At 45.6% G+C, this 26,526-nt stretch overlaps 1 protein-coding gene across 1 annotated transcript in view; it reads left to right on the forward strand.

Moving 5' to 3' along the window:
• Positions 1-15,032, forward strand: part of Cdk6 (cyclin dependent kinase 6) — a 180,446-nt gene extending 165,414 nt beyond the window's left edge. Inside the window, exons 6-8 of the mRNA XM_032906991.1 lie at positions 8,615-8,665; positions 12,841-12,976; positions 14,352-15,032. Of these exons, the coding sequence (XP_032762882.1) occupies positions 8,615-8,665; positions 12,841-12,976; positions 14,352-14,498 (334 nt within the window). The 3' untranslated portion in view covers positions 14,499-15,032. The remainder of the gene's footprint in view (positions 1-8,614; positions 8,666-12,840; positions 12,977-14,351) is intronic.
• The last annotated feature ends 11,494 nt before the right edge of the window (positions 15,033-26,526 follow it).

Consider the following 26,526-nt stretch of genomic DNA (forward strand, 5'->3'; position numbering starts at 1 on the left):
AATTCGTTTCTTATAGTTGGGGGGGGGTCGAGGAAATACAAGGTAAGGTTCCAGAAGATCCATGTCCGATGAGGGCCACTTTCTCCTAGGCCGCCTTCTCAACATATTTCACAAGACAACATGGTGAGGGTCCTTGAAGGACTTCCCTAAGGACACTAGCTAGCCAGCACCAATCATGGTCCAGCTCATGACCAAAGGCCTTACTTTCCGACCATCACTTTGAAGGTAGGATTTAAAGCATAGGAATTTCTCAGGCAGGTAAATATTGTGCCTATAGGATAGTTGCCACCCAGTGAACCCCAGTTCTAAACAACCACATCTAGCTATACCTGTTCTTTAGTGACTGGACGCTTTTACCCACCATAGTAGCTTTATAGGTTGCCTGCCTGCCTGTGTGTACTTTATCCTTCCTGTGCCTGACTGATACTCCGTCATCGGCTGTTAGTTCTTTTCATAGTCTTCAAATGGTGAACATTTACAATTTTTGCTACTTTTGCTTATTAGAAGTGATGCGCTATGGCCACACATACCCAAATCTTTATACAGACGTGTTTTCGGCTCTATAGGGTATACACCTAACTACGCCTACTTCTTTTTTTATAATTCTCTTTCTTCCACTTTAATAATCCACGTCGTACATTTTAATTACATAAGTTATATCTAAAGTTGATTCTCCTGGTGGCTAGAGAGATGGTTCCACAGTTAAGAGTATGGACTGCTCTGGCAAAGTACCTGAATTCAGTTCCCAGCACCCCCACCCGGTGGCCTACCATCAATTGTAACTCCTGCCACAGAGGATACCACGCCCTCTTCTGGCCTTCAGAGGTACCACATACTCATGCACGCGTGCGTGCGCGCGCACACACACACACACACACACACACACACACACACACACACACATGCGCGCGTGCATTCTAAGTGGTTTTTAAAACACTGCAAGTGTACAATCCCGCTGCTGCTCCCACGTCAGGTTCGGTCTTTCTTCAGATGTCTTACACCAGGCGTCTCTCATCTCTGCACTCATTGAGTCCCACCTGAGTCCTTCTCACCCCTCTTGTGTACTGACCTGACAGTCATACCCCTTGACCTAGTCTTATCCCCTCTTGGCCGAACGAATCTCTCTAAGTCATTCCTCCTAAGTCACCTCCACGGAAGCCACAAAGAGCCCCCTACCCACTTCCTAAGCTGTTTCCTCAGGTAAGTTAACTTCTGTCTGGAAAAGAGGGCTAATCAGGTCACTTCCGCATCGTTTGTAGATTTTTAAGTGATCGCGGGAGGTGTGGGGCTTCGTCAGTAACACGAGACAGACGTCTCCAAGTAACCACGCATTTCTTTATCTTCTTTCCAATGGGGGCAAAGATTCTTGTGGTGAATACGTGTGTTCATAGATAAATGTTAACATTCTAACATTTGTTGTATGTATAAATTGACAGTGTAGTTCAAGTAACGTATTTGGATTCTAAATACTATGGTTTAATTCACTTTTATTTAGGGGGGTGTGTGTGTGCTTGTGTGTGTGTGTGTGTGTGTGTGTGTGTGTGTGTGTGTGTGTGTTTCTATGTGCACCATGTGTGTGCAGGAAACCATCGATGTCTAATAAAAGCTTCTTCATATTCCCTGGAACTAGAATTTACAGGCAATTGTGAGATATGTGTGTGTGTGTGTGTGTGTGTGTGTGTGTGTGTGTGTGTGTGTGTGTGTGTATAAAGAGAAAGAGAGAGAGAGAGAGGAGAGAGAGAGAACGAGAACGAACCAGACCCAGGTCCTGCCAGAGCAGCACAGATCACTGAACCACATCTTCAGTCCCTCTGAATGCTTTATATATAAGCATCCATAATGCTCTGCAATTTTAAATATGGTGGATGTTCTCGGCAAGGGTTTTCATGTGTACCTGCCAGTGCCTTATGTGCCTTATGTGCCAGTGCCTTATGTGCTAAGTGGATATCACTCAATTAGTGTTTATTAAGCAAACCAATTAATGGGCTTTCATGTTGAATCTGTTGATTTGAATAGCTGCTAATTATAAAGTGATCCGTTCGTTTCCTTAATAACTCTAGAACGGAGTATAGAGCAAGTATAAAATAGGAAGATAATACTTTTTGAGAGGTCACTATCGGGGCCTGGAAAAATCCTACCCACCAAGGGAAGGCAGCAGCTGAAGTATGACCTCAGTTCAAATGCAGGCTCCAGAGGTGTTCTGTAGGGTGACCCCTGGCTTCCAGGCCTTGTTGGTACAATGAAAATATTTATAAATGAAATCTTTCATCTCCTTTATGCATGAATCATTTCCTTTCTGTGACTGGCATGTCAGTGAACACTCATGCACTAGGGAACACCCCGCTGTTCACCGAAGTCCATATCTGTGTGCTCTTTTCTAGTTGTTTGTTTTAAGAGGCATTAATCTGACGTCGGCCCCTTCATAATCTAACCCTGGAGAACTTGCTGATAACAGCCTCGATATGTGGAGATCGGAGCTTTCTGTAAAACTGTGTACAGGGGAGATGGTGTTTCCAGTTCAGAATGCTGAGTTCCCTTTAGAAAACTCAGCCTTTCTCCCTGATGAAATCCCCTCTTTCTTTGATTAGTTATAAGATCTTTAGTATGTAATATGTTGTAACCCAGATAAAGGACTGCTGGCCTTAAATACGATAAGAGAGCTTACCATGTGGTAATGTGTAAGCTTTTTCTTTCTTGGTTGATTTTTAGCTCTTGAAACAAGGTCTAACTTACAAGGCCTGGTCTGGCCTGGAACTCACTATGGAGGCTGGCCTCAAACCTGAGTGCTGGAGTTACAGGAGTGGGGCACCACATCCAGCCTCTCACCCTGCATTTTCACCATCTGAAGCACTTTGTCAGCCAATATAATATTGACCAGGAGCAAGAGGAGTGTGTGTCTGTGTGTGACTTTTTATAGATGCCTCTGCCTCTCTCTGTCTCTGTCTCTCTTTGTGTGTGTGTGTGTGTCTGTGTGTCTGTGTGTGTGTGTGTCTCTGTGTGTGTGTGTGTGTGTGTGTGTGTGTGTGTGTTGTGTGTTGTGTGTGTGTGTGTTGACCACTTCTAGATCTGTTTTGAAGCTGGGCGTTATAATATATGATAAAGTATCACTTCATGGATCCTATGAAGTAGGTGTTATTATCTCCATCCACAGATGAGTCAGCTAAGAATAAAACAAGCCAAGGGACTTTCCTAAAGTCATTTGGAGAGAAATGATTGAGTTGGGTGTTTCCAGAACAGTCCATACCAGTCTTTTCTTCAGTCAGCAAAGATCCTTTTTAACATTAGTCTGGGAACATAGCACAGTGGTAGATTGCTTGCCTAGCACACTTGTGAGGCCTTGAGTTTAATTCCTAGCACCACCAAAATAAATTGTGTGTGTGTGTGTGTGTGTGTGTGTGTGTGTGTGTGTAAGCAGGTAGGTAGGAAGGTAGGTAGGTAGGTAGGTAGATAGGATGGGTGGATGGATAGGTAGGTAGGTGATGATAGAGAGATAGATAGATAGACAGACAGACAGATAGATAGGTAGGTAGGTAGATAGAGATTCATTTCAAGAAATGAATATGAGGTAGATTATACACATAAAACCACATATGCACAGAGCTGATGAATAACACAGTTATGGGTAGCAGAATTACTTTTATATTATTTTAGTTTTAGTTATGCTAGCATTCATGAAACAGCTGTGGTCCCTTTTTGTGAGAGATGGCGAGGGTGTTTTCAGCAGCTTGTGTATGTGTAGGATTGAAAAGAATAAAGTTTGATCGTTCTCCATGCCCCTGAGTTGAGCCGTAAGTAAAGAGTCTGCATATCAAGCCATGACTTAAAGAACTTGGGAAGGGCCAGGCTGGGGCCTGGGGGAGGGGGAGGGAGGAGCCGGTGCGCCCATGTTAAATTGACAGTGGTGGGTGACTTTGTGTTGTCATATAGGTAATTGGAGGATGTATTATTAAGGCAGTTGTAAAAAGCTGAAAGAAGAGAGCCACTATAACGACTAAGGGAGTTTTAGGACACAGTTATCCTCTAGAGCTTCGCAAACGCACAGTAATTTGCAGGAACCCCTTCTCTTGCCATGGAGGAAAGTGAGCCCAGTAATGAAAATGAAGAGGGGCCACCTGTCAGCTGACCTGCATCTAATCAAAAGGCCAGCTCGAGGCTCAACTGGTTGATCCAGTTTAAATGTTTAGCGATTTATCTTAGAGTACAGGATACAATAAAAAGACTGAATGATGCTTGCAAAGCTCCTGAGGTTGGCTTCCCCCTGGGCTCCCTTGACAGATCACTTAGGATTTTTATTTGCAGGTTGAATTAGTTTTTAAACCAGCTATTTTAAAAGAAAGAAAAGAGGTGAGTATAGATGAGTCTTTTAAAGCAGAAGTATCTTTAGCTGGGTGGTAGGAAGGGCAGAGTGGAGATTAGGAACGGACCTCTCGAAGAGGCAGCGGGTGTCTTCGTGGTGCTGCTATGTGAAGGCATGCTTCAGCAGTTAATTAGAGGGTTGCCTAGAGTGATCGTAGTTTGTGATGACAATGTAGGAAACTTGCGATCTTTGGTAATGTTCTAGGTAATAAAAAATGATTTTTTTCCTTATGTATGTTAATCTTAGGAAGTAGCTATCTTTGTATTGTATGACAATGTGTGTACAAAAGAAGTATCTTTGACATTTTGAAAAGTAGACTTTGGATTTGCTTCTTTCGATAGGGTATCTCTATTGCTGATTTTACCTTTAAATGATTTATTTAAAAGAACTAGCAGGTCTGTGATCCAGACGGTAGATGGAGAAAGAGGTAAAATGGGTTTGCTCTGTTGGCCCTTCCTTTTGGGGGGAAATTACACCAGTTTTTTCTCTTGTGTGCCGCTGGGTGCCATCAGACATCCCCGTCCATCCTCATCCTTCATGCGGGACCTCTCCAAGGTTCCTCTGGGTTTCTGGGACACACAGGCTTTCTCGGGCCACGCGGCGAAATAGAGTTTGAGGTTATATGGGCCCCATCTGGTTTGTCTCTGTCTGGCCCCCTTTACCTCTTTCTGTCATTCTATTTATCTGTCCCTTCAGCCCTCTGCTTCCTTCCTCCCAGCTCAGGTCTTTGTCAGTAATAAAGATGCAGCCAAATCATCTCATTTCTCCTAGCGCCCACCCCCTTCTCTGTCAGTCAGCTGACCCGTTTCCATAGCTATAAAATGTCACCTAGGGGGCGACATTAAACCAGAAAACATGCTCTAAAGTCTCTGTCCCTTGAGGCTGGATACAGAGATAGCACAAGTGGCTGTGGAGGGCCTGGTTGCGCGCGCACACACACACACACACACACACACACACACACACACACACTCACACTCGGTTTATGTTCAGGTTCTGAGTTCCCTTTGTGTCTCCTCAGAATACACAGACTGGCCTCTGAGGTCTTTCTAAACCCGATAGCATCAAAGAAAGACCATGCCCTGAGGTCCTATACCTCCCTTGCCTCCTCTCTCCAGGTCCCACTTCTGCACATCAAGATTCAAGCATGATGCCACCATTTATTCCCGCTATCCACCACTCTCCCCGTGTGCGTAGATGGCCTTCTGTAGACTTAAACCAGCTCACGTGGACTATTCAAAATCCCCTTGTAGAAACTAGATTGTCCTAACATTTCCATCACATTTATAATTAGCGTCTTGACCTCTTCCCTTCAGCATGTGCCCATTTTCTATTGATGATGTGTCTGCATCCAGTAAACCATTTTACTGGCAACTGACATTTCACTGCTCAGCGACTCTGTGTAACGCAAGACGCAAGCCAAACCGTATCTGCTGCAAAGCCAAGTGACAGGGTTCAGGGTCACGTTATGCACCAGATTTCTCCAAGGGGATGACACTCGTTCATTCTGGTACCCTGAGTTTCTGCGTCAGAGAAATTTCAGTCTCCACAGAGGACATTATCCTGAGTGTTCACAGAACAGGAGCTGTCACTGAGGCCCTGGTTGTTGCACTTGTGACTAAAGGAAGCAAGGGCTAATTAAAGATGGCAGGGCACCATTCATCCTGTAGACCAAATCCAGCTGATAAGTACAGATAACACCAGAGCAGAATACCGGGCCTGCGTGCCCCCTGATGGAACACCCAGCGGTAAAATGGGCATCCCCTCCCCCCAAGAATGTCATGGAAAACTTTGCTGGGATAGAAGAGAGTCAAAAACTCAGGGGGCTCAATTTCCATGACCAGTGTTGATCCGACCTCCCCAAAACCTGCATATTGAAAGCATCTTAACCTTCAGGACAGGCCATTAGATTAGGAGGTGGGTCCTTCACACATATTAGAGCTCAACCAAGACAGGCCAGAGAAGCGCTTTCTCTTTCCACTGGGTCTCAAGGAAGCAAGAGGTGGGCTGTCAGCTGACCCATCCTCCCTAACCAAGAGGAGTCCATTCTGTTGTGTCTATGCCCCTCCCTGGATTACGAGATTCCGCTCCAGCTGCCTGAATAGACAAGACACACACCCCAGAACAAGAGACAGATAGGCTTATAATTTTAAATAGTTCTGTAATACTCAAAGTAACTTCTCACCAGCCTCTATGGCCGCCCATGTTCATGAGAGCTGCTGCAGCTAGCGCAGTTACCTACCACAGAATCAGCTCACCAAGACCGCTGGTACTCCTTCCTCTCCGTGTATAAACCTAGTTGACCTGGGACCCCTGACATTCAAGCCATTCGAAACAGGGGTTTACTAAACTGGGGGTCAGTTAAGTATTCCTAATTCTCACAATGCCATTCAGACTTCGCTTTCGTAATGTCATGATTTACTCAGATATTAAGCAGACGTTTTGGGAGAAAATAAAAATTAGTTCTAAAAACTGTGTATTTGGTACTTTGAACAACACAAATTAAATATGTACAAAAGGGGGTTGGGGATTTAGCTCAGTGGTAGAGCACTTGCCTAGCAAGCGCAAGGCCCTGGGTTCGGTCCCCAGCTCCGAAAAATAGAAAAGAAAAAAAAATAAATATGTACAAAAGATTGGGTCCAAAAGGCGTGGCTTAAGGATCCAAAATGATCATTTTCTTAGTCTGATAGTTGTAATACTACCCTTAGACTGAGTAGTTTTTATAAACAACAGGACTACTGTGCTTAAAGCTGAGAAGCCTAGGGTAAAGCCAGCAGGACCCCTGGCTAGTGAAGATGCTCTGCTTCCAAATGGGGAGGGAACACATCTTTCCTCCTCTTAGAGCATCCGTCCCATTCCCTCCACCTCTTCCCAGGGTTGCCTGACACCATCCACACTCAAACCGTAGCGGCAGCAAGTGGGTGTGCAGTGGGTGTTAGCTGGTGGGTTGCTTTGTTTCTTGTTGAAGTGGAGCAAGAATTTAAAGGCTCCATGGAAATTCACAGAGCAATCTGATTGCAGGATCCCATAGCGCTAGCTGGTGAAATGCCAGGATCCTCTGAAGTACCCCCTCCCAGAGCCCCCTGCTGCTTCTCCCCTGTGGCTTAGCTGCAGAGAACTGAGCTGAGAGAAAGGATTCCAGCATAACCAACATAACCGTGAGATGCTCCACTCAGGCTTCAGGACGAATCTTCCCCTTTTACTTGGCTGTTTTTTGAGACCCGTTAAGGGCTGGTATGTAGCAGCCTCAGTAATGGAGTGCACTCTTCTAACATGTGGGGTTTGTTGCCATCAACACATGCACACTTTATATAATTTAATATATGATAGAGTAAGAATATAATCCTTGATGATAATCATAAATATTTTAAGTAGATTAATACTAACAGAGCCAGTTACAGTGGCTTGGCACTAGGGAATCTGAGGCAGGAGGATGGTACGTTTGAGGTTACCTTGAGTCCATATAATGAACTCAAGAGTGGGCTTTGAAGGGAGAGGCTCTGACTCAAAAATATACAAAAATTAAAGGAGAGTTGAGATTTACCTGTGTGCTACAGATGTGAGGTTATAATAAATAATGATAACTGTGTGTCATTTAGGGGAAAGTATTAGGGCAAAACTTACGGAGGAAGCTACAGATGTCCCCACCCTCAAAGGAATATTTGGTCTACTTGGGTAAACACCAGAAATGTCACAAAGGGAGTTTATTTCATTGCCTGTGAAATGGCTGCTGTAGATAAGGACGGCTTTGAGTTTAGGACAGGGCACAGTTGCCTCAGAACATGTGACGGTTAGCAGCTACGGTACCAAGGGAAAGGAAGTTGAATGCCCCAGGATCCGGGAGAGATAAGAAAGAGGCTTGCAAGGAAGTACCCTGGGTGTGAAAGGCACACCTGAGGGTAGCCTCAGGACTCCCACATACCTTTAGTGGGAGGCTCGGACCAAGATGGACTCCGCCTTATTGCAAACTTATGCTGAACTCTGAAAGCTGGGCCTATAGACAGTGCGGTAGCCTTGTGGCTGCAAATGGCTGCAAGCACGATACAGTTCTGAACATGGGATAGCACAGCAAACAGGACAAGCCCTGCTGCAGCAAGGGAAGTACAAGGAAAGCCTCTCTTGACCAGAGAGGGACAATCACATTCTTCCTCCATCAGGAAAGAGCATTTTGCTTTCTGCTGAACAATGCTAATAATGACAGACTGTTGGGATGTAATTTCAATGCTTGGTTTGAAGATGTTCTCTTTATTCTTGCAGGCCTCTTTTTCGTGGAAGTTCAGACGTGGATCAACTAGGGAAAATCTTGGAGTAAGTAATACTTAAAAACCATCCACCACATGAGACATTTGCCGCGGCTTTCCTCTGATGTTCTTCTTTCTCTCCTGTCTTTTCTTGCTCCAAGCTGCTGCTGCAGACAATCTGACTGGTTGTGTGACAAGCGGGGACAAGGTAGAAGAGCTGTGTCACGCGGGGGCCGGTCATGACGCATAGCCTCGATGCTGTGCCCTGAATGCTTTCGTGTTGCCTGGGTGGGTCTTTGCTGCTTCTCCAAGCTTGGCTGAGCTCTGAGAGCCCGCTCCATGGTGCAGATGTGTTATCCGCTTGCAATCGCATCAAATTTACCTCTCGTAAGAGATGGGACACTCGGTGGCTTAGGACCCCAAAGACCAAATAGACCAACGTCCAGTTCCTGTTGAGAATCCCCGATTGTTCCTGTTCATTTTGTTTTGCATTCCACAACCGAGGACAGAATGCAAGCCAGTCACATCCCCCACTCCACCCCCAGAACACCAAAATAGGGAATGAAGGATAGGTTCTCATCTTAGTATGTGGCTGAGAAATTTGTGAGAGGAAGTCACACGAAGGGCCCTACAGTGGGTTCACTGCACCATGCCCAGCTCTTAATTGCTGACTTAACCCCCTTCTTCTTTAATTCTTTTTACCCGATTGATGGAAGGGGCTCCAGTTTCTCCGTGCAGTCTGTTCTCGGGCTCACCCAACCGCTTCTGGCTGTCTGTTCCATCACTCTCCGGTGATTTGCAAACTTCATTTGTACCTACGTGTTTGTGCATGGGAGGATGCGTGGGCTTTCACGTCACTAGAATGTAGCCGGGGCCTCTCTTCTCGAAAGGCGTGCTGCGTGGCATCCCTTTTGGATGTGGGCTTTTGCCGAGTCCCCACCCCAAGAGAGGTAAAAATGGAAAGAGATGGGGCCCTGGCTAAAAATCACCACCGCTAACCCTTTTATCAGTCTCCATCGCAAGTGCTTTTCATGGAATTTAAAACCCTCGGCCCTCATCCAGATAGTGCCCTACAGAATGGCCTGTTTAACTGTGACTGCTCAGGCCTGGAACCCAACCCAAAGCTGAGGTCCTTTCAGGAGCTGGAATCTGTTCCCAGTGCTTCGAAACTGAAAGAACATTCTCTGGCTTTGATTTGTACATTGGGGAGGTGTTCTGTTTTGTTGTTGTTGGTTTGGTCTGGTCTGGTCTGGTCTGCAGATTTCCCAAGGCCCAGTACCTCCTCAACTGACAGCCCCACAAAGTGGACACTTTCTCTGCCAAGCTCTTGTTACCCTGCCTGTGCATGGCAAACCTCTGTCGCTAACCACTGGACTCGTATTTTCCTCTGAGTCTGTGGAACGTGTCCTGTACTCATGCGATAGGCAAAGAGGGACCCGGGAACGTAAGTATTCCAGTATGCCCCTGTCGAAAGGAAAGCGCGATCTTGGTGGCCTGTGAGACCATCACTTGCTCTCCCTTCCTCATATCTCATGGGATTTCCTAGCCACCTCCAGCATACAGCCCGTGGACCCGTAGCACTCCGTGCACCCTCAGACCATGAAGCCAATGTGGTAGGACAGAAGGGACATTTTGCCTGTCCCGTGGGAAAGCCTGCGTGACTTTTGGCCAAGGCCTGGCACTCGCACGTAGCTAGCAGGAAAACAGCTAGAAATCCTTGTGTGTTTGGTGCCTTTAGACTACAACTCCATGGTCTCTGGCTTTGCTTCATTTCTCTGCACGGCGCTCCCGACAGATAAAGGGACAATGCTGCACCCTAGTGTCACTCACTGCTAAACCACTTAAAAGATTACTTCCACCATAGCTGTTGATAGATCCTGTGCCCTGCCGTTCAGTCGTCTGCCTGCCGTTTCTATACAACGGTTCAAACAGAGAATTACAATGCAAACCGTTTCTGATGAACCTGTCATGACTTCATTCTGCTCCTGAAAGGTCATGGTGGTCCTTACTGGAAGCTGATTTTTTTTTTAAAGGAAAGTCATAGTCTTATACTCTTAATAAGGTGAGCTGTAGACAGACTTCTGCTTCCAGAGAACAGTGAGCACTTCAGAAGTAAAGCAGTGATGTGAGGCCATGGCATCGAGAGCGTTTTCTGAGAGCAGTATCACAGTTAAATGGCGGTAGAGCGATGCTGGAATGGAGTACAGAGAACCGAGACTGGCCGCACGGCGTGTGACCTGGGCAGGCGTCCTCCTTCCTCATTCTTCTGTCTCGCCATCCCTGCAGTGAGGTGGCACTCCTGACCTGTATGTCTCTCACAGCTTTTTATAGGAGTCAGAAAGGACAATAGGCTCTGAGTTTTATTTTTATGTATGTATGTATGTATGTATGTATGTACCCATGTGCATTATGTGTAGTTAATACATATTTACATATCAGACAGACTGTTTCTCTGAAACTGTTTGGCTTCTGATGGCTCTATTTGTAAGATTTCAAATCTATAGGTATGTTCTGAGCTATTAATAACACTCAGGAGGCTGAGGCAGAAGGATTCTGAGTTTGAAACCAGCCGTCTCAAAAGAAAAGATACTGTCAGTAAAGTGATTTAAATTCTAGGCACCATTATAATCCGCTGCTAGGTGACGGATGATGAGGATGTACTAAATAAAGCCCTTGTATAAAAGGGAAGACATTTCAAACTGTCTGTAAGAAGTCTCCTTTTCCTCCTCTGCCGTATCCCGTTCTTTCCAAACCCATCCCTGAGTTACCTTTCATGGTTATCATGATATTTTTACCCCTTCATTGCCCACTATAGACCTGGCTATTAAGCACAATTGTATGTTGCCTGAGTTGTGAGTTTGCTCATCAATCCAGGAAGTGTATCCATGGGTCTTTGTATGCCTGAGGAATGTGACTCTCTGCAGATGCCCAGTGGGGACAAAGTTAGTGTCTTGCCTCGACACCCGGGGGCATGTGCACTGGCAATGGTGAAGCTGTTCTTTCCTGGGAGGTCTGTAACCTGGGCTCTGTAAAAGGGGGGGAACAGTGACAATGCGCTGTAGGTCCTGTGACATTTTCTCCCTCCCTTCCTAAAAGATGCTTATGACCACGCCTTCTGGGCCTGCACTTCAGGAAGTACAAAGCAGGACCTTAATTCAGGCCAGCGCCATTTAATTGCTATATATCCTGTCCGCTAAAGTGTGGTTTTGTTTTTTCAGTTCAGAATTATTACACAGAGTCAGTGCACGGTCCAAATACACTTAGCACCTATACATAAACTATAAGTAATACTACATGTGGATAAATTACATAGGGCCACCTGCTAACTTACCATTAATAAGTAACAAGTGGATATTGGCTGCATGTACTGTGTTCCAGGGACTATAATGTGCCGTTTCAATAAATTACTGCCAACCCTCGTTGTAACCAGCAATTACCATTGTCATGTACATAAAGACACCAGAGCTCATAGTCATCATGTAATTTGTCCTTACCTGTCAATTAGGCGCAGGTGCTGAGTTCGAAGCCACATCTGCCTCTTTCCAAAGCATGAGCTCCTGTTGCGGCTTGCTGTTTCCTCCACGTTTCTGACCCCAGGATGGTAGTCAGGGGAACTCTAAATGATCTCCCTTTTAACAGTTTCTCACTCTGAGAGACTGTTACACAGTGCTTGTATAAAACAGGCCTGACGTACTTCTTAGCCCTACTATTGAGTCTAATTTATGTAACGGTTTAGAAAAATTACGCTTTAACTTAAGAGCCTTAGCCAACGTAATGCATGTGTCGTAAGCCGAGCTGGTTGAGCTTCGGGGAAACGCGTCTTCCCAGAACTATTGTATCAGAACGCAAAGCAAAGCTTCAGATGTAGCTGAGGGCACTGTATGTCCAGGTGAGCAGCCTTCCGAATAGCAGGCCCTGCCGTCAGTACACCCGGACTTACACTGTGGGGCGCACCCCCGCCCCATCGCCACACCAGGACTTACCCCTGGCTACAGAAGTGCCGTTCACATGCACCCCTTCCATTGGGCATCTGCCGCGTCTGTCAGACTTCCCTCGGTGAAGCTTGTGGTGGTGTCCCCTGAGTTTGTGCGGTGTGGCAGTAGGGTAAATGAGAAGTCCTTTCCATCGCAAGGTGAGGTTCTCCCCATGCTGCCCCATAGCATTTGCCCGCTCTGAGCTCTACGGTAAGGAAGGTCTCCGCGTGACTACTAGTGCTCACACTCCCGTCTGGTTCTTCTCTAGCGTCATCGGACTCCCAGGAGAAGAAGACTGGCCCCGGGATGTTGCTCTTCCCAGACAGGCTTTTCACTCCAAATCTGCCCAACCCATCGAGAAGTTTGTGACAGACATCGACGAGCTAGGCAAAGACCTCCTTCTGGTAAGTTCCTGGAACGTCGTCGGCTTGTGCCATTGGGACAGCATGACAAGCAGTATTTCAACCACGTGACGTGGGAGGCTGTACTCTTTTCAGTGGATTCTGTTTCCTGCTGGTGGTTTTCGATTCCGCACTGTCTTTCTAACCCAGCTCTCAACGCCTTATTTTGAAGGCGTATTTGGACACAGAAAGACTCCAGGTTCCTTGGGCCTAGGCTTCTTGACACGAAAACTCTCGTTTCCTCCCTTAAAGTTTCGTGCCACTTGAAGCAACGTGCTAGTCACATCTTTGCAAAACTCTCCCCCCAGAGAACCAAGTAATGATACTTGTGGTGATTGATTTACTGAATAAGTGGGGTTTTTTTTGTTTTTTTTTTTTTTTTTTGTGCCATTCACATATAAGATATCCCGTTAAAAACTAAGATCCTAGAGCTGGAGAGGTGTCTCAGCTCTCAAGAATATGTATCATTTTTGCAGACAGTCCAAGGTCAATTCCCAGGACCTGTATCAAGAAACTTACAACAGCCTGTAACTCCAGCCCCAGAGACAGTATTTGGGCCCCACAGGCACCTGGGTTCATGTACACATCCCCACACACAAAGACACGTATACTCATACTTAAAATGAAAGGGTTTCTTTTTCCCTTTAAAAAAAACAAGCACTTTTGTATTTTGAAACTCAAACTCCTCATTGTTAATGTTGTACATAATGTCCTTCCTTCAGACACAGAAGGCCCTTCCTTGTCACTGCTCTGTTCTTGGAGTCAGAGCCCAGTGAGTAATAAGTCTGTTATTAACCTCCTGAATTAAGAGCGTGTACTCTTGATTCAGACTGCGGGCCAATCAAAACATGTGTGTCGGGGTTGGGGATTTAGCTCAGTGGTAGAGCGCTTGCCTAGCAAGCACAGGGCCCTGGGTTCGGTCCCCAGCTCCGAAAAAAAGAAAAAAAAGAAAAAAAACATGTGTCTCTGTATCTCACCCTGCTGCCAAGGCCAGAGAGGCAGCAGTACCCCGCGCCATGTTCTCCTCATGGAGGCAAGTAGAAGCATGATCGAAGGCCTAGGTCAGTTATGTGGTCAAGGGCAACCTGAAGAAAGGTCAGACTCTTCCTCCCAGCCTGCCCAAAGTATTCAACCCTTGAATAAGTTGTAATTCCAGAAGGTCAGATATCAGGTAATCAAAGTAATTATTTTTACGGTCGCCGCATTGATCGTCCTGGTGTTTAATTTAGTTCACTGTCCTGCTGGTGATTTTGCTCCTCAAGCAGAACTGTGGAGAAATTTTAGCCGCCTTTTCCAAGAGACTGTGTCCCCAAGGTGCAGCGTTCACGCACATTATTTGCCGAGATAGGTTTCACACCAGATGTTCTCTTGGTTGCAGAAATGCTTGACGTTTAATCCAGCTAAAAGAATATCCGCTTATGGCGCCCTGAATCACCCATACTTCCAAGACCTGGAGAGATACAAGGACAACCTGCATTCTCACCTGTCGTCCAGCCAGAGCACCTCGGAGCTGAACACAGCCTGAGGCTCCCCGGGGATGCCGCGAGCTCGTCATCTGAACACACTGGTGGCTGGGAGTCCCCCAGGCAAGCCTTGCAGAGCAGTTCCAGACTGCTGGCCGAGGACCCTTCTAGCTGCCAGCTTCTGGGTGGGTTCTGCCTCACCAAGGAAACCACCTAGTTTACTGTTCAGAGATCAATGCAAGAGCGATTGCAGCTTTACGTTCATACACTTGTTTGTTTGTCTGTCTGTTTCAAGAACCTGGAAGACTTCCAGAAGAGAAGCTGCTGACCAATTGTGCTGCCATTTCGTTTTCTAACCTTGAATGCTGCCAGTGTAGGATGGGGATCCAGGCCCAGCTGAGTTATGATGTAATCTGCCTGCAGCTGCTGGGCCTGCTTTGGTACTTGTGAGTGAGTGTGTGTGTGTGTGTGTGTGTGTGTGTGTGTGTGTGTGTGTGTGTGTGTGTAAGAGACGGGGGAAGGGAGAGAGAACGATCCCTGATCTCGTAAAGTGTTACTTTTTCGTAGACCAGAAGAATAAATGAATTTTAAAGAAAGAGTAGAGGTGACTGATAGTTACGAGGGCTTGTTCAGTGAAAGGTGACTCACAGCGGAGTCTTGTCCAGTGAGGAAGGTGAGCGAGCCTAAGTCCTCAGCATTTCCTTCCTGTCCAAAAGCTTTTGCTAGCAATAAACGATAAAGGTTTAGATACCACAAAAAAAGGGGGGACCCCAATATCTTTCAAGTGACTGTTTAAGGGATAGATTCTTCTATTTACTCTTTGGAAAGCTGAACTTACGTGTCCTGAGTGCTGTATGCAGTACAGTGAGTACTTAATTGTTTCTTTTGGGAAAGATGCTATAAGCATCTTATTACTTGCAATAGATTTAAGGAGTGAGTGTACCTCAGGTAGGTTTTAAAGATAGAGTGCCTATGTTCTCTGGTTTGAAATGTTATCCTTTCCTTGCATCTCGTGTTACTTTGTTCTTGGTTTTAGGGAACCGCTTCCTGCTCTGACTAGAGATAGGAACACCATTTAGCTCTCTCCACCTACCACCACGGCGCGTCTGCCACGCGCTGCCTTGTGTGGTGCCTGACCTCTCATCACCAGGACTTCTAATTAATATTCCTGTGATTGCCTTGCTAATGAGAGATCGCCCAGCTGCCCCCAGCCAATTGCCGTCATACCGTCTTTCACCGAACGCTTTGCAGAGGGCCTGGCTTTGGGCAATGGCTCTGATTCCGCAGTCTTCCCACACGCCATCACCAAGGTCCCCTAGGCAGCGCAGAATGCTTGTTCTGCGTGCGCCCGGCACATAGATCGCAACCAACTGTCAGTCGGGGGTGTCTCCTATTTCTATAGTGTATGTTGTCAGTAATGTCTGAGGGAATGCCTTTTCCCCTCTTTTAGAGATAGCTATTTACTCTCTAAAGTGACCTCTCTGTCCATTCCCCAGGATGTGGGGTTTTTTTGGGGTTTTTTTTGGTTTTTTTTTTTTTGTTTTTTTTTTGGTTTTTTTTTTTTGTTTTTTTGTTTTTTTTTTTTTTTTGTTTGTTTTTTTTTTTTTTTTTTTTTTTTTTTTTTTTTTGGTGCCTTGTGCTGAGCCCTGCTCTCTGCAGAGCTAACCTAGCCTGTAAACAGTTGTACTTCACTGTTCTCTCTGGGTCCTGTACAGTCCATGCCACCTTTGCCTTATTATCCGCGGCTGAGTGCTAAGCTGGCCCCACTCCATAGAATGTGTAGAAAAGCAGCTTTGGGGGGAGTTCAGCTGCGTTTTGAATCGTGTCTGAGTGCATATGAGTAAAAGGTAGATCATGTCTCAGTGTAGAACTCTGAAAGGGCAGCTGATGTTTCTACAGTAGGATAGGCTTCAGATGGCGTTTATATATATTATGGAGCCTTACTTCTTTGCCGCTGAAAGGTGCATGTGATTGCTTTGTATGGAGAAGAATTTGATGTCTTTCCTGAGAGCTTTGGACGTTGGGAATTTTTTTTTTTATGACATTACATTCTTCCTATTCAGTATCTCAAGGAACAGGATTTTTTTTTTTTCCAAAAGCAAAATTTAAAAAGACAGAAGCTAGGCCGCGAAAATGTTCTGCACTTGGTCATTCCAGCACTAGGCTGTGCTGTCAACACTGTCAAACCTGAGACAGAAATCAGCCCAGAGCCCACTTGGAGGGTGAGTTTTCTGCCTTGTCATTGAACAAGGCCCACAATAGACACATTTTTGCTAGAACCTGGAAATCGGACATAAAACTCACTACATCGCTTTAGCCAAAAAAAAAAAAAAAGAAAAGAAAAGAAAAAGAAAGAAAGGAAAGAAAGTTGTTTTCCTTAGCTTTGCTCAAGAAAAAATACAGCTCTTCTAAACCGGAATCTTCCCGTATTCTCTAGAGTTTTCAAGTATAGAGTTTAACTTCATTTCTAAATAGTTTTGTTTTGGCTTTTCGGGGGTGGGGTAGTGGGAGGTTGATTTTGGTTTTTTAGATTTGTGTGTGTTTATGTGTTTGGCTTTTGGGTTTGTTTGATTGGTTGGTTAGTTTGTTCGTTTTGGCTTTTCTAGACGGGGTTTCTCTATGTAGCCCTGGCTGTCCTGGAATTTGCTCAGTATGCCAGTCTAGCCTTAAACTCAGAGATCCTCTGCCTCTGTCTCCAGTGTGCTTGGACTAAAGGCATGAGCTGTCGCCCTCACCCCACCCCTGGCTTAGAGTAGTATTTTCAAAGCATAAACATTTGGGTAATAGAAACTTGGCATATTGTGCAAGGGATGGTGCAGAAAGGGCATGTATCTGACTTCACATCTCTGCCCCAGCTCTTCGTCCTTATAGGTGCTCTCTGGATATATGTCTCTACATCGGGCTCACACCTCTGAACCCCAATTTTCACACAAGGAGACTTGCCATTAGGGTCCTTAGTAGCACAGAGAAGCATACGTAGACTGAAGAGTTTACCCAGCACATCCTTACACGGCCTTATCCATTCACATGCCTTTGTCAGAATCTATCCAGTGATTTCACTGATGAGACCCTACTGCCCTGAGGATCTGCTGAAGCAGCTTTCGGTAGAAGTAGTGCAAGATTATGCCTGGTAGCTTCCGTTCAGTGTTTGGTTCCAAAGACTCCAGCATTTATATGACCGGCTGCAATTCTAACAACCTCCTAAAGGATTCGAGGCCGGTTCTCCAGTTAGGCCCCCGAACCATCACAGGCAAGGATTTCTAGCCAGCCAGCCTTAGAAACACAGTCCCCGAGTACCTGAGAGCACCCAGTGGGCTGTAGCCTCCTACTTGGTCCCTCTTTAAAGAAGACAGACACTCAAGCAATGGAGGAACTGTTCAGTTAGCTTGGGGCCATTTCTGCACCCCCCAGCTTTTCATGATTTTTCTCTCAGGACCCACTCTGACCGGTAGACTTGAATTTAGCCCCAAGTGATTTACTAAAAACAGCTCAGAAGCTCAGTTAAAAAAACAGAATCTCCACGTGGTCATTCTAAGTAAAAATGAAGACTCCAGGATGTACTGGGTGCTGCTATCTCAAAGACAGTACTTTCCTTTAAATAGAAAGGTATGTGTGCCTCCGGCCTGCAACGGGGCGCTAGGCAACTTGTTTGAGGAAGTCAATAGCAAACATTTTGAATTTTTAAGTATGTCCTAAACGTGTTTTTAAATAACCATAGCTGCTCTCTTAAAAGCTGTCACTATTAAAGCCAGTCACAGCCATTCTCGTTGCAGGAGTTAAATCATGTCAACTTTCTAACATCACAGTTGTTTCAGTCTTCTGTCCAAAGAACTGCTCTTCTGGAGAAAACACAATTTTGTTTTTGTTTTTTGTCTTGGTTTTGTTTTTCCTGAGACGGGGTTTCTCTGTGTAGCCCTGGCTATCCTGGAACTCACTGTGTAGACCAGGCTGGCCTCGAACTCGTGTAGATCTGCCCTCTAGGACTCAAGGCATGCACCACCATGCCAGCTGACTATTTTTTATGAGAAGCATAGAAGTGGCTCACATTTTCTTAAAGCACATTTTTGTCACATTACAGTAGAGTCCAGGAAAGAATAACATTAAAAGTCCCCATTCCAGCGTGACGCTTGTGTTAGCACATACTGATAGCCATCAGAATAATACATGCCTGCTTGTGACATGAAATGAAAGACATTGTATAATTTCCAAATCTTTAAAAAAAATACCAAAAAAGTAGGAACCGTATATTGAAAGGTCATTTTAAATTTTGCATGTGTTTCTAGCCATTTATGTTTGCCTTTAAGTATATTCTAAGAAAATTTTCAGCACTTACGGGCTGGGTATGTCAAAATACACAAATTCTGTAGGGGTGCACAGAAATTGCTGGCACTCCTCCCTCAATTCATAAGAAGAGAACAGCTATCTGAAGCTATACTCACTATATATACACGATTAAAAAATAAATAAAAATTTAAAAGGCTTTTGCCTCTCGTGCAGGCTGAGGATGGACAGCTTATATAAGCCTTATCCAAAAAAATTTAAAAAAAAAAAAAAGCAGTCCTCTGTAATGTTCATGCTCACATCCGTGGGCTTCCCATGGAAGGTGCTCATACATTCATCCTCACAATGGGAAAGCAATCGAAGCCGTAAGTCCTGGAATGATTAGTAATAGTGGTCCCTCAGATCCATGAGAACATAGGCCTTCATCTCCTACCAGCTTCCTTCCTATGGATGGGTTCTGTCCAGTTATGCAGGCCAGGCCCAGCTGGCACCTGCTGCCTCCAGCCTCTTCAAGCTAGGATTGCGTAGCTCAAGCAACCCCAACTCAGTCTTGGTTTTGGTTTTGTTCTTGTTTAAGGAAATAAGCTGAAACTACCCCTTTGACCTCCTGTCTTCTGAAAGAGAGGGGTTCCATTTTGACTGGTTTTCCTCAGTTTGATTTTTCAAATCCTCCTAATGAAGTACCGAACTACTTCTTTCTGAGGCTTCCTTGTAGGGTTTTCAGCAAGTTGGTTAACTGAACGGACATCCAGTAGGATATTCCCACCTCTTTAGCCCTCACCCAGGTCTTTACAATTACTTAAGGGACATTTTTTATATACTCAAATTACTTGCAATTCTAGGACATACAACTAAAAAAACTTCCCTGAAACCATCTGTGATCAGGACAGTTTCCTTAGAAATGACAAAACTCCTTGGGAGTGGGGAGGGGCAGTCTGAACTCTCACAGCCCTTGACAAATCTGCTGCCTTCACCCCTCGCTCTCAGTGACCTTTTGACACGGATTCATTTCTAAACTCAAGGGAGCAAGGGAAGTAGGGCACCAGTAATTGAGTACTCAGACCATTTTCTAAAGAACCGCGGTGCTCTACAAATACTGAAAGAGCTGGTACTCTTTACATGCGTGTAAACTACAAGTGCAAACTCTTAAATTCCAACTCCTAAACTTTGGGTTTTATAATCACATGAACATAACAGCTTAGAAAGGAATGCGCATAAGGCTTTTGGTTTTTCTACTCTCAAAGTCACTTTTATACTACATTTTAAATTCACCTTTTTCCCCCACAGAGACCCAGCCCCCCTGAACCAATAGTAACAGTACACTGGGGATGAACAGACACAGTATTTCAGTTTCTGTGGGCTCACCGCTGCAGAAAGCAGTTTATTCCTCATGAGTGACTGACAGACACACACACACACACACACACACACACACACACATACACACACACAGCCTGCCTGACTTCACTCCAGAAAGACAGGCAGGCAGGCCTCAGTTATTTACACGGAATCAAAAAGTTACACAGACCAGGTTCTCAAGGCACTGAGAACTCTTTGGTCCTTTCAACCCTCTGCTCTCATCGAAGCAGATCTCAGGTTAAGACACACACACACACACACACATACCACATACATACACACCATACACACACACACATACACACCACACACACCCACACACACACCACACACATACACAAACACATACACACACACACACCCTACACACCACACACACCCCACACCACCACACACACACACATACACACTATATACACACACCATACATATACACACACACACACACACCACACACACCACACACACATACACACACACACACCACATACATACACATACACACCACACACACCACACACACACCCCAGTTTGTGCTCTCTACCACCATGCTGGAGTTCCTGAACCTGATCCCACCCCCATCCCCCACCCCGGCTGAATGACAGGGGGGCGGGGCAGTGGAGCCGGATCCAGCAGAATGTTGTGGGAGGACCAGTGACCTGCTGCACCTCAGAGCCATCTGCTGTGTCATCTTGGGAAGCAGGGTGCTCGAGAAGCACATAATTGTTCTCTGACAATAATTACAGTTTGCTTGCTACTCGCTAGCTAGCCCCGGTGTAGAGACGAGGGTTGCTATTCTGCAAGCCCTATATCAAGTGTCTCTCACTCAAAGTTTTGCTCTTTTTGGGGAGGGGGGGTTGGTTAGTTAAAATGTATAATTTCTGTTTTTCTATCCTGATAAATGCATGGTGAAAAAAAAAATACCTGAAGATGTTTCATTTAAAAAAAAAAAAAAAAACTCTTCTACTTCAGTTGGCAAAAGTGTGTAAAACCCTGTACTTTCTACTTTCTTCTTTTTTTTCTCCTGTAATGAGTAAATTATTCCTTGAACAGAAAGAGGATTTTCCCATTTAGAGGAAGCTTTCGTGTGAATGGTCAGGTCACACAATGTCTTTATTGGTGTTTTTAACGGGACGCACAGCCAAGCACTGAGCAGTCAGGAATTAAGTGTAGCTCTGTTAATTTCTAGCTCAGGCAGGGTTCCAGCCAGATTCTGTTGGGAGCTAAGGCTGGGAGTTGGGGGGGGGGGACGGCGACCCGGTACTCTACTTGAAGTTTTCTAATCTTTAGTTCTATGGAATGCAATAACACGTATTAGCCAGCAATATTCCTGTGGTCGCCCGCGTCTCTTGAGTTTGACCGTCAGTCTCTGGGTGATTAAAATAGATCCCAGCAATGATCCATTTCTTGACGCTAGCCCTCAAGTCAAGTGTCTTTCCACTGTGGTCCTATTTGCAGTAATATATTCTTGTATATTTCAGTTCTTGCTTTTAACTCGTTATTTTCCTATGAACAGTGATAAATATATTAGCACATGGAATTAATAGCATTGGAACAGCACTTAGCAGATGGGGAATTCTTTATCAAGTTCCACATTTACATAAGTTATTTCTATTATTATTCATGTATATTATTTATTGCTAAGCCTCACACCAGTCCTGCGAAAGTGCAACTAAAGGCAGATGTTGGGACTTGGATTTAACGTCTCTTATCACGGTCTTCAACAAAATTTTCAGTGATGCCAGCAACATGCTGCGTGAGTTTTTAACACAATTGCTAGATTTCAGTAGGTTAGGCGTAATACTTTTGGTGTCTAGATGTGCATTAAACATTAAAAGAGGCAAAGCACCAGAACTTGTAGCCGTTGCCCCTGGCAGAGGTCTGTTTAGCATAGTGTGACATTAATTATATCAATGTTAAAGTAGCATGTAGAGGTTACCTTCGTTAAGGGACTGTGCCAGGTGGCCTGCACAGTGAACTCTAGGCAGAGCAAGAGTCTGGGTGCTGCCTCCTGTCCGGTTGTGTGAAAAGAGCTGCTCCAAGCAATCTAGTGCCCCCCCCACCCCCGTAGGTGTCCTGTGCAGTGGTGGGAACACATGGTACTGTGGAGAAGGGAGCAGTGAGAGGGGTGTTCTGTAGGAACAGAACTGGCAGCTTATGACTTGAGGCTTCCTGACTGTGTTTTCAGATTTCAGGCAACTTGGCTGTACACAGAAGCAATCCATCCTGGTAATAAAAACCTAGGGATTCCCAACCATTCAAAAGCCAGTTGCCTTTCTGCTATTTCTGGTCTGAGCTGAAGGTTAATGGGCAAGTGTTAGGCATAGAAGAGTAGTGTGTGTTAGGGCGCCAGTGCCATGACCATGCATGACCTGGCCAGTGCCAGGATGCATGTTAGCAGTAGAGACTGTTACGGGGTTGTCCTTTCTAGATGTGTAGAAGTATGTTCTGCTTTGTGAGGTGTGTTTTGTTTCTGGGTTCCCATAGGAACTTGTTAAAACTTGCTTCTAGAGGCCTCGGCAAAGCTGTAGTACACAGTAAGCTGCTTTCTCCTTTGACTTGTTCTTAGACTAGAAAATGTTTAAAGGTAAAAAGGAATCTTCATTTGGACACTGAACTTGCTGTTTTTCCGGACTGAAATCACAGCCCTAGAACTGTAGAGGTCGCACACCTTAGATGGCAATCTAGGCTGTGTAAGCCAGCCCCAAGAGTCCAGCATCCTCACACTGTACTTACCAGGTCCTGCATCTCGACCTTCCTTCCCCAAGGTGCTCCCGACCACGACCCTTGACCTGTCCCTTTGGTGCTCCCCACCTCCTTGGCTGAGACTTGGGCATCAGGTATGCGATGCAAAATGCTCTTGGCACCAAGTATGCCTGCCTAGGCCTGGCCGCCACCCCCACTTTGCCTTTGGCTAGCCATAGTCAACAAGAGATAAAGCCAGATGCTGGGCACAGAACGTACCCATGATGTCAGTCAGAAATGCCCTCGAGCATATTTCTGTACATCCTGATCTTTAAACCCAGTCATCATGCAGAGCATTCATTGTTGGCTGTAGTCCCAGGTTAAAAAAACAGACAAACATTCCAGGCTGCTGTAGGCTGTCCATCCATCCACAGGCACTGCTTTCACCGCGCTTCTTCATACTTGAAACTCGTTCTGCTATTTGGATTTCACGGTGCAGACATCAGGGTGCGCATTCCCTCCGGGTGCATAATTGCTCTCATTCCGTTTGCTCAGACTGCTACAGAATGCTCTGTTTTGGTGCTTTGGGTTCAGCGGGTCAGAGAAGCACTGTGGGAAGTCACTGCCTAGAGCACGGTCTTAAAGCCTGTGGGCAGGAGTCCTGGTGTTGATGTTGCTTCCGCCCTTTTCTGGGCCCTCTAGATGGAGTTACCGGTTTGGCCTGCCGGGGTCCACCTGAGAACTTTCTCTGAAGGGTCTGTGAACCCTGTGCTGTATTCGAGGGTGAATGTGGCGTCTCTCCTCTGGCAACCTTACCTTTCCGGGTTACTAGCCATCAGAAAAATGACCTAGGTTACATATAGCAAACAAGTGGATGGGCCAAGTAGACCTGTGTCACTCCATACAGCCCTCCTGAGGGAAAGGATAGAAAGATATCTCTCAAGTTGCCCTTCAAAGCCCTGAGCTGAAGGCCTTTGCTCCCTTCCTTGAACCTGATGAAAATACTAGTCAGTTTATCCAAGCCCTTCCCACTTAAAAGAATGGGAAAGTAGAGGCATATGATTGTCGGTGTCACCCAAAGGCCACAACCTCTAGCCAGGGGGGTTTTCGTAGATGTCCATCTTTAAACGCAGCTCAAGTAAGGGGTGACTCCAGGTGGGACTTCCCTGGAGAGGGAGAGCTACAGTGTTCATTCTATATCAGAGGGCAGGAGAGGAAACCAGCAGGAAATTCAGAGGGTTACAGATCAATACTCCTTTGGAAACTGGATGTCTTAACTGGGTGCTAGAAGGCAAACTTATGTATTTATTGTCTGGTCATTGAATTCATTGCCTTTCAAAACCATTGTTCAAATGTCACTATCCATTGGACTCACTTGCGTGCCAGCCGAATTGGTTGAAACCAAACCAGAGAGTGGTTTGTCCATTTGCCATACCTTTTGTATTACTTACAATAAAAACATGTTGGTAGCAAATAAAAACAGCAGTTTCGGACTCCTTCCTCAGAGGCGGATTGCCCTGCTGGCTGTCCCTGTCGTTAACCTGAGTGACTGCGTTGCAGTAACCTATCACATACTGCACTGCAGCATATGCGAGCATGGCGTGCATAGTAGGGCTTTTAAAAAACGAGATTCCTTACCAAGACCGTGTTTTGCATAGAAGCAGCTCGCTGAGCCTACAACTCATTCAACAAATGCTCAGTATTTGACTATGCTAAATGCTTTACATGGGAAAAAAAATAATGGAGGCAACACTGGAGAGCTTGCAGTTGAGAGAAGGCACCGTGGAAAAGGGTTCTATCACCAAACTAGTAAGGTAGAGATGAGAGAGGGTTTCATAGACATACAGCTTGGTAGACTGAGGGGATGCCTTAGTGGATACGCACCTGCTATGCAGGCATGAGGCACCACATTAAAACTTTCGGCACTCAAATTAAAAACAAAAAACTCGGTATGGCTGCTTGTACCCGTGACCTCACCCCCCGCCCCCCAGCATTGGATGGCAGAAGACAGGTAGATCTGGGAATCTGGTGGGCAGCCAGCCTAAATGTAACAGGTGAGCTCTAGGTTCGCAAGAGATCTTGCCTTATAGGAGTAAGGCACAGAAGGACATCCGGTGCCTTCGTGGCACACCCAGGCACATACCTGCATACCCGTGTGTGTGAACTACAGAAGCATGGAGAGAAATTTAGTGAGGTTCCCTGAGGAGTGGGGTGACGGTTCAGTCAGTAAAATGCTGGCATGAGGGCCTGAGTTTGGATCACCTGCAATCATCTCTAATTCTGCTGCCAAGAAGGCGAAGACAGATACCACACTAGAACTCAAAAAGCCAGACCATCTGACCAGTCAGCCGGCCAAGTTCAGGAGACCCTCCCTGTCTCCAGAAGTGGGGAGCAATGGCAGAGGACACAGATGTTAACCTCCAGCCTCCCCCACGACTGTATGTGCTGGGACAAAAAAGGGTTTGTAGAAATGAGTCTTGAGAACACTCAAAGACTCATTGCAGATTACAGGGACAAGTACTCCAAATATGTATAGGCCCACAGAGAAAGAGAAGGCAGGTGTCTTAGGGTTTCTGTTCCTGCACAAACATCATGACCAAGAAGCAAGTTGGGGAGGAAAGGGTTTATTCAGCTTACACTTCCACATTGCCGTTTCATCACCGAAGGAAGTCAGAACTGGAACTCAAGCAGGTCAGGAAGCAGGAGCTGATGCAGAGGCCATGGAGGGATGTTTCTTACTGGCTTGCTTCCCCTGGCTTGCTCAGCTTGCTTTCTTATAGAACCCGAGACCACCAGCCTAGAGACAACACCATCCACAATGGGCTGGAACCTCCCACCCTGACCACTAGTTGAGAAAATGTCTTACAGCTGGGTCTTGTATAGGCATTTCCGCAACTGAGGCTCCTTTCTCTGTGATAACTCCAGTTTGTGTCAAGTTGACATCCAAAGCCAGCCAGTACAGCAGGTAAGGGCAGGAAGATCCAGGACATGGCCTGGGGTTATGGGATTAGTACCATAACCTATAGAAAAGTACAGCCTGGAACACGGATGCTGCATACCCAAACGTTCCTGGATCCTTTCCTCCAAGGTTATGTCCAAATAGATCCTTCCGTTATCTCCTGTGCTCGGATTCCACTGAGATCCTTGTAACTTGTCACAGATTTTGCCCTTTGGAGTTCAGCCCAGTTCCTACTTCCATGTTTTCTAGAGGAAAACAGACAGATGAGGAAGGTCCCAGAAGGTCGTGTTTGTTATTTAAGACCAATTCTTGGCTTTGAATCCCCATCATGAACATTCCTTTCAGAGCCTGGAAGTTAAATGCAGCTTGTAGCCTAGACAAAATAAAGGCAAGTCCCAATGGAAGGTTACAGGGGATTCTACTGGTCTGCACAAACTTAGAGTTCACAAAATGCTGCTGTGTATTTCACTGTGCTCTTATCTGTTTATTATTCTTTAAAAGTACGTGTGGCTAGAGCTGATGGCACAACCCAAGTAGGGCATGAATTGGTTGGAAAGGTGAGTGTTCAGGGCAGTCTGGCTGAGGTCAGAGTCAATACAAAGGAGTTTGGTTCTTTTTACTTGACTCTGAGCTTATGAGAAACTGATAAAACTGATGCTACACAATGAAGCAAAAATGGTACACAGTTGCTGATCCGCAGTCCCTTTGTTGTGAAGAGTATTAATGTGCTTAAATTAGACCTCAAGAATCACCTGGAAGCTCCCATTTTGGATATGCCTTTAATAGTTTTAGACCCTAAATTGTAC

Source organism: Rattus rattus, chromosome 6, assembly GCF_011064425.1.
Source record: "Rattus rattus isolate New Zealand chromosome 6, Rrattus_CSIRO_v1, whole genome shotgun sequence".
Lineage (NCBI taxonomy): Eukaryota > Metazoa > Chordata > Mammalia > Rodentia > Muridae > Rattus > Rattus rattus.